This window comes from Artibeus jamaicensis, unplaced genomic scaffold (genome assembly GCF_021234435.1).
Source record: "Artibeus jamaicensis isolate MK-2021 breed Jamaican fruit bat unplaced genomic scaffold, CSHL_Jam_final contig_1357, whole genome shotgun sequence".
Taxonomy (NCBI): domain Eukaryota; kingdom Metazoa; phylum Chordata; class Mammalia; order Chiroptera; family Phyllostomidae; genus Artibeus; species Artibeus jamaicensis.
Genome location: NW_026521271.1, coordinates 1 through 8,994, shown reverse-complemented (window position 1 = coordinate 8,994; position 8,994 = coordinate 1). Strand labels below are relative to the sequence as shown.

The window sequence follows — 8,994 nt, the reverse complement described above, 5'->3', positions numbered from 1 at the left end:
TTAGAAAAAGTACCTTATTCTAAATACCTTAGAATACTATTTTGCATAGGGTATTATTTTGCATATGGATAACATTAGTATTTGTAGAGTTGTACTTTTAACACATAAGTATAAATAAAAGAATTAAAAACGTTCATGTACCTGGTTGGTGTAGCTCAGTGGATTGAGTGCTTGCATGCAAACCACAGGATCATGGTTGGATTCCCAGTCAGGGCATATGCCTGGGTTGCAGTCCTGTTCCCAGCAGGGGACTGATGAGAGACAAGCACACATTGATGTTTCTCTCCTTGTCTCCTTCCCTTCCCCTCTAAAAATAAAAAAGTAAAAAAAAAAAAACACAAAACATTTATGTAGCTATACAATTAGTACTATCCGTGTTTAATGTGTACCCTTATTTCCCCTTCAAAAATCTAGAGAAAGTGTAGGCAGCATCTACGATATGAATTCGTGCGTAAGTAGGCCCTGAAAGTTACACATAGGCTACTGCACTCTCTCTTTTATTTTTTCAGTAGTTCCCCTCCTGTCTAGTACTTTGTCTTAACGCTCTCCACCTCATTTCCTTGTTGGAGTTCCTCTTGCTCTAACAGGTGTCAGTCATCTGGTACGCAAGCGTAGTACACGCCAGAAGATAGGGACGGAAAGGATGTCAGAACTGGGGGCAGTTCCGGGTGGGAGCACAAAGGAACTACGTACGCCTACGGCTGCGACAGCAGCAGCCGCGACGCCATTTGCTTAAGAAGAAGCGTGGTGGAATACGCATCTACTTAGAACACAACATCAACCGTTTGGCCTGCCGAGCTCCTAGCAGGAGTCGTTGTTCAGTATAAAGAACGGGATAAGAGCCAGAAACGCCCCGAAACAGTCGGCGTCGTCATGCCTAAGAATAAAGGTAATTCAGTGTAACGACCGTTTTTTTCAACCCAGTGCCATCCATCCTGATTGGAGAACAAACAGAGTTTACCTATCTTCCCTCCTGATCGCCGAAAGGAGATCGTGGCCGTTGCTGGGCGATCCAGTCGTTTTGGTCTTGGGAAAGGAGGATCCTACATTCCCCTTGATCACAAAAGCCGACGCCATTTTTATAGGGCCTCCTGCGGTGCGATAGTGACTAATGGGGAACCAGGTCCTTTGGTCCTTCCGCAGGTTGACCTGAATCAATTCTTAGCTCTCAAGGATAACACCTACTTTATTCTTTTACTTACGGGCGATTAATAATTGTTGACGATATTCTCTCTCCTTTGCTAACAGTACGAGATTTCGTCTTGCATATGTAAATCTGTGGCGTTTTAGTTTCTGCCACCCTTTCACAGAACTTAACTATTTTCAAAAAGACGTGTTACATATTTAGAAGTTTTCAGCTTTCTTTTCCAGCTGTATCGTTGTCATTTATACCTGCCTTTATTCTAAGGCAAACCGTTCGCAAAGTATAATTGTGAACACATTTACTTGGAATTTAAATTGAATGCCTAGCCTATGTAAAGCATGAAACTTGCCCAATCACGTATACAAAAAAAAACACTAATTTTTATAGACAACACATGTTCTGACATTGTAACCGCCCTTAAAATGTCTTCCAACAAAAAAGATAGCTACAAACAGGAACTTTTTAAAAATTACAGAATAGGACCATTTCACAGCCCACAGTAACTCTTTGATAATTCATTTTTTGGACACAGACCTACCTATATATTCTTCTATTTAATATGTGGCTCCTAGTATTATACTTTTTTTTCTTTTAAAGATTTATTTATTTATCATTACAGGGGAAGAGAAGGAGGGTGGGAGAGAAATATCAATGTATGATTACCTCTTCTGGGTCCCCTGCTGGGAACTGGCTGCAACCCAGGAAGGTGCCCTGACCACGGTTGTTTGGTTTGCAGGCCTGCACTCAATCCACTGAACTACACAGCCATGGCCCAGGATTATACTTTGTTTCCTTTTGTAGCTGTTGCTGTGTATTCCATTCCTCTCCTATTGGGGCAGTGCTGTCTGGGTCCTCAAAAACAATTGCCTAGATTCTTTTTGTGTTACCGATTTTACTCCGCTAATTACTCTGGGAGAGACTGACAGTGTCTTTCTTAGTATATGTTATGAAAGTTTTTAGCTTTCTAACATGTGTAATTCATGATAGACTAATAGATGATAAATAGATCAATTTAAAAAGTATGTTATTCTCACCCTTATTTGTAGTGATGAGATTTTCAAATATGCAGCTTATTTAACTGTGTACTCTAAAAGCAGTGGTCCTGTTTTGTGGACATTGTACTACTGCAACTTGACACTTAATAGGTGTTGAATCAAGTTTGTTCATGTTATCTTCCTGTGCACACTACATCTTTACATAAATAAAATTATCTCTTATTTCTGTAGGACTTTGAAACTAAATTCCTAAGAAAGATCCCATCAGAAAATACCTCCTGACTTGTTTAAGAAAGATTATAATTTTGGTTTACTTCACTTTTAGAAACAAGGGCGAGGTAAAATATTGAAATATATCAGTTCCAACCTTATTTTTTCAAAAGAGATTTTAAAGTGGGTTCTGTTATATGACAATAATGGCTTGGTTACACTATGGCTAATTCAAGTGAATTGAAAACAAATTATTTTTACATTTGAGGCACACCAAAAAGTATAAATACAGTAATAAATTTGAGAAGAAATTACTTTTCTGAACTTAAAAATTTCAACAAACAGATTTATTGAAAGCCTCCTGTGTACCTCTCTCAAATCTCTCTTCCTCTTTTTCTGGAGATAATTACCTTGAATTTTATGTTTTCAGTTGTATGTAATACTAGCCTGTTTTTTCCTAGGTTACTTATTTCAAAGAGTTCTTTTTGTTCTCCAGATACAATTAAAAAATTGTTTTCATTGTTGTTCAATTACAGTTGTCCCACCTTTTTCCTCATTGCTATCCCTTACCCCAATTCCCATTCACTCCCAGTCAGTTCCCCGCCCCCCATTGTCCATGTTCATGACTCCTCTATTTGTGATCCTTTGCTGGTCCCTTCCTCTCCACTGACAGTGACTGTCAGTTTGTTCTTTATTTCATTGTCTCTGGTTATATTTGGCTTGATTGTTTATTTTGTTGATTAGTTTTTACTTGTATGGAAAATCATATGGTATTTGTCTTTCTCCTTCTGGTTTATTTTACTTGGCATAATGCTCTCTAGTTCCATCCATGCTGTTGCAAAGGGTAGGAACTCATTCTTTCTTCTGATACATAGTATTCCATCATGTAAATGTATCCTACTTTTTTGATTCACTCATTTACTGATGGACACTTAGGCTATTTCTACATTTACAATTTGCCTATTGTAAATGATGCTACTGTGGAAAGGGTTCTTTTTAGAAGTCCTAAGTTTCATAAAATGAGGTTTACTAATATAAACAAAAAACAGCAATGTTTTTTGTTTCTTGTTTTTTTTTTAATTTTAGCCCTGGCTGGTAGCTTAGTTGCTTAGAGCGTCATTCCCAAAGGCCGAAAATTACAGCTTAGATCCCTGGCTAGGGGTGCACATATAAGAAGCAACCAGTGAATGCATAATGAAGTGGAAAAACAAATCAATATCTGTTTCTCTCTCTCCCGGCCTCCTTGTGTCTTTCCTCTCCTCCTCCTCTTACTCAGTCCCTCCCTCCCTTTCCTTGCTTAACTCTAAAAATCAATTAAAAAGTCAGAGAAAAAGAAAGAAAATATGAAAGCCTCATGATCATTGTATTAGTGACAGGTACCCAAGTAAGGATATAAATTACATTATGCCACATATTGAATACTGACTGGTATGGGCTCATTCTCATTCATCTTGTTACCTTTAGAAGTTTTAGACACCCTTCTTCCATTCAGGAAAAAGAGCATCTTCTCTAGCTCATTCATGAAGAGCGTTTGGGGTAAAATACTACTACACTTTAATGGTACTACTATATATATGATTTTTAAATTGCTACCCATTTACAAATGAATGAACTCTTTTTGGTTTATTCATTTGAGAAAAATGCCAAACTTTGTTAATATATAATTCAGAAACCAAAGCAGGTAATGAATCTTATCCTACTGAAACTGGCATGATTAGTGGCTTGAGATATAGAACACATTTTCCTTTTAGGAAATCAATTTTGATGTACCTAAAGAAGTTGAGAAGGCTCACTTCCCTTGTCAAATAACAACAGAATAATGTGAGTCTGCTCCAGGAGGAACTGTCCCAGAAGGTGCATTCCAGAAGATAGATTTCTGCCTTCATATTCTTCACAAAGTTCCCTATTACTACCACTCATAGCTTCCCTTTCACCTATTAGAAATGACAGTTTAGCTCCTGAAATAGAAATAAGATACTATGGAGAAATACCTCATTTCTTGATATTCAGTAGAACGTCTCAGAATGAAAAAAAATTAATGCCACTCTCATATGTTAAACTTTATAAAATGAAACATTGAAAAATCCAGTTAAGTATTATTTTATATCTTTAGCTTGGTATGGTTATGGCAGAGGAGTAGTTAATATTCCTCCTTTGCTGATGGGGATATAAATTAGTGTGGCTCATTAAAAGCCTAAGGAAGTAGGTGTATAACATTTAATTCATAAATTGTATGTAAATTTATTATCTGGAAATTTCTTTGTGAAATTCAATTCAACATTATTTAACAACAATGAAACAAATAGAGTAAGGGATTAAGTACACTCTAAACTTTAAACTATTTCAGTGTGGAGTTATTGACATTAAAAGACATTTAGGACAAATTGGTGAGATTATAAAGAGTTCTATTTGTGTTTGGAAAGCATAGACTATAAAATGATGGTAGTAATCTCTGGTGGTGGAATTTTATTCTGCATGCTTTTATATGACATACTGTTATGTCAGAAAAATCCAAATGCAATGTCAGGAAAGATATGGATTGATATATCTTGGTCTGATAAAGGACTAAAAGGAAACTCTTAGGGCATTAAAAGTGTAACTGAATCAAGTAACCAAATGAGGTAAATGTTTAAAATCTCATTTAGAATTCTCTTTTAATGTTATAGTGCTATTTAAATGATATCTTTATTTTTAAGTGACTTTATAAAGTTTATGGGTCTTATTCTAGTATGTTTCATAGTTTAGTATTTGAAATATAGCTTATTCAATTTGATTTTTTAATTTGCGTTTTTAATCAGGTAAAGGAGGTAAAAATAGGCGTAGAGGTAAGAATGAGAATGAATCTGAAAAAAGAGAACTGGTCTTTAAAGAGGATGGACAAGGTAAGAGTTTTTAGAGTTATTAACATTAAAGTTATTTAATATTAATAACTTTATAGTTATTAACATTTACAGTTACTTACAGTTAATAACTTTACAGTTATTCACTATATATAAACTTTTAAAATGAATTTTAATCTTTAACCTGAAAGAGATGATAGTTATAAATCCTAGGTAGTTCTTTCAGTGTCTCTTTTGCTTTTCCTCATTTGTAATCCTTTACCCTTACCCACAATTTGTCTATTAAATAATCAACTGGATACTAGAAGATTAATTGGTGGCATTTTTGTAATTATACATTTCATTGATGTATGTGTAAGAGCATGGTGTAAATGACAGTGAATTTTAGAGTTGAGCCAATTTAGCCTGGAAAGTTATCATTAAAAATTTCATGCTATAATGTTGTATAGTAGTTCATGGATGTTTGCAAGGACTTTTATTCTTCAGTTCTCTGGTGCCACTAGTGTGCAATGTAGTAAAGTAACCGAATAACTTAATACTGAATTAAGTATGTGTATTCAAAGAGACAAAAACAAGGATAATAAACTGACTGGAGCACTTGGTTTTTCCTTGTTAAAAAATAATGTTAAACTTGTAGAAAAGTTGGTATATGAGTACACAAGCCTTTATATTTTACCCAGATTGCATAATTTTTTTTTAAATTTTATTTATTTATCTTTTTTTAGAAGGGAAGGGAAGGAGAGAAGGAGAGAAATATCAATGTATGGTTGCTTCTGGTGCATCCCCTGCTGGGAACTGGCCCCTGCTGGGAACTGGCCTGCAACCCAGGCATGTGCCCTGGCGGGGAATCAAACCGTGATATTTTAGTTCACGGGCCCGTGCTCAATCTGCATGATTTTTAACATATAATATTTCCTTCTCTTCTCCTGTGTATACATTTTTAAATTTTTTTAAAGTTATAGATGTCTGGTTACATGTAGGTAACAGATTTCAATTTGACATACTTGAGCATATTATCTCCTAAGAAGGACTTTTTCTTATAATAGTAGCAGAACTACTGTAAAACTTTCCACATTCAAATTACACTGTTTTTTAGTACTGTTCTTTGTACCAGATGGCTGGTACTCACATGTAGCTGTTTAAGTGAGTTAAAAATAATATTTGACCTATTGATTATCGTATAATTTAATATAGATGTATAATCTGCAGAGAAAGTTCTCCCGGGTAGTGCTGACCTGTGGTACAGTCTACATCAGATATCTTCCAGCACTTTATAATAAAAGTGTGTGATTATTCATGCCATACATATAGAGCTTGAAGGACCCCACATTTTTTGTTAGTTATATAAAACATGTTTTCTGGTGAAAGACAGTCAGTTACTTAGCTTTCATCTTTCTCACTTCCATTAAAAGTTTGTTTTCAGGGCTGACTTTTTCTTTCTTTTTCCCCCCACTTGTTGAAAGAGTGCTGAGTAATAAGCCAAGTCATTGCCTGTGGTAAAAGGGATTCCTGACATGTACTAATCTCACAATGTATATACAGTTTATCTCTCAGTGTAACGATGAATTTATCCAGAGTTTCTTTGGGATTAGTTCTAACAAGTTTTAGTAGTGTGAAAATGTTACAGTAATTACCTGTTTCCCTTTCTCATTCCCACTCCTGCTTCTGCCAGTTATACCTAGAAAGAAACTGCCCCATGCCATCTAATTCTCACATATTGTATTGTCTTCTTTACGGGGAGTGAAACGAGGCTGGCCTCTTGGGAACACTTGGAAATACTTTAATTAAACACTTAGCATTTTATCATGAACTTTTTTTTAAAGAACCTGAACTGCCAAAGTTATTCTGAAGTAAACAAAAGTATATTAATAATTAACCTATTGTTTTTGTCACTGAAGTTTTTGAGGGAAAAGAGAGCCAAGATTGGGCTAGTATCTAAAGGAGAGAGATTAATAAGCCAGTGTTCTCCTGTATATTTTGGAATGAGTCACTTTGTTGTATAAAGGTAGAGCGTACAATCATGAAGACAGGAGCAGACTGATTTACTCAAAATAAGTGGGTCATTAAAATATTCCTAAGAACTGAAAAAATGTCATGAATAGGCCATTTGTGACAAATTACTGATTTCTACAGGCTTTTATTTACTTTAAAAAGAAAAGGAGGAAGTAAATGAGCATAGTAGGAAGAGGCCATAGGAATCGTCTTATTGGTGTAGTTCTCTGATTTTCTTGGATAAAATTAGAATGTCACCCTTAAAGAGCTCTCCTGTAGGGTAAAATACTTAAGCCTTTTGCTTATCAATCCTTTCCTTAAGAAATATATACCTAAACTCAACAGTAAAAATGAAATTAACAACTATGTGCTAATTTCAGTTGTTAACATCTTAAGAAAAATTGAACAATACCTCATACTTTTTTCTGCCCTCAGAGTATGCTCAGGTAATCAAAATGTTGGGAAATGGACGATTAGAAGCAATGTGCTTTGATGGTGTAAAGAGATTATGTCATATCAGAGGAAAACTGAGAAAAAAGGTAGGTTTTACTTTACATTTATTAAAGGAATGGTGTGCTTTAGATGTATATGGGTGGAGTATTTAATTTTTCTGAATTTCCAAAGGTGATTCTAAGAATAATGATCTATATGACAGTGTAAAACAAGATCTTTAATGGGAACTTATATAATAGAAGTATTGACAAAGACTTATGTGCTTCATTGAAGTTGTCCTTCTGACAGAAATATTTACTCTGAACATGGTATTGAGGAAACACAGATACAATGTACAAAGCAATTCTTTAAGAAAGTTGATTCTTAAATACAGATTATACCTTAAAATAAGGGATAAAAGCCTAAGAATTGTTTTTAGATTAAAGGAGACCAAATAGACTACTAAATGAATATAGTGCATGTTCCTTGATTAAATTTTGCTTTGAGGGAAACAGCTGTGCATATTATGGACATTTTATTGCATTAGATAATATGCTTAGTTCATCACAGTTAGGCCGTTTCATTAACCATGTTGGTTAAGTGTTTATCTCTGATTTTATGATGTAGAGTTTTTTATGTTCTGATCAATTCTTTTCCAAGCTAATGGAAGTTTTAGTACCTGAATTTATGTAGATTGGTAACTGAGTGTCTGTGTGTATAGATGGCTAATTTTTATGTTTTGACCAATAATATATTATACTGTTTTATGATTAAAAATCTATAATTTCCATAACAAATTATTATTATTTTACAAGTTTCCTTTCCTTAAGTAGATGAAATAAAATTTACAAATTTTAATATCCTAAATTTAAAAATTTGAGACAAACTTACCTAATAATACAGGCTTCCCTAATATACTATATCTGTGTGTAAGTAGACATTTTTCCCTATCTTCATACACACATACCCACAAACATACAGAATGCTATAGTATAGTATAGTATAGTATAGTATATACTGTGATTTTTCTTTAACCTTAATATATTTTTTCTACTCTAGGTGCATAGTAGGTATCTTTTGTAGGAGGAATGGTTTAACACTGCAGGTTATTACTTGTGTTTATTTTGGGTATAATATAAAATAAATTCTCTTTTATAGGTTTGGATAAATACCTCAGATATCATATTGATTGGTCTGCGAGACTATCAGGTAACAATTATAGTAACATTTCATTGTATGCTTGTGTGCAATGTGTCAATTTTTTTATTTTGTTTTTTCTCTTTAGCAGGGAAGGGAAGGAGAGAGGGAGAGACATGTCAGTGTATGGTTACCTCTTGTGTGTCCCCTACTGGGACCTGGCCTGCAACCCACACATGTGCCC

The 8,994-nt window shown here is 34.5% G+C and overlaps 1 protein-coding gene across 1 annotated transcript; it reads left to right on the top strand.

Moving 5' to 3' along the window:
• Positions 1 to 648: 648 nt before the first annotated feature.
• Positions 649 to 8,956, top strand: LOC128627773 (eukaryotic translation initiation factor 1A, X-chromosomal-like; the record flags this gene model as incomplete). Its single annotated transcript, XM_053667354.1, has 4 exons — positions 649 to 889; positions 5,148 to 5,231; positions 7,617 to 7,720; positions 8,772 to 8,956. Coding segments are annotated over exons 1-4 (389 nt in total), but the record flags the coding sequence as incomplete, so codon positions are not given.
• Between the last annotated feature and the right edge of the window lie 38 nt (positions 8,957 to 8,994).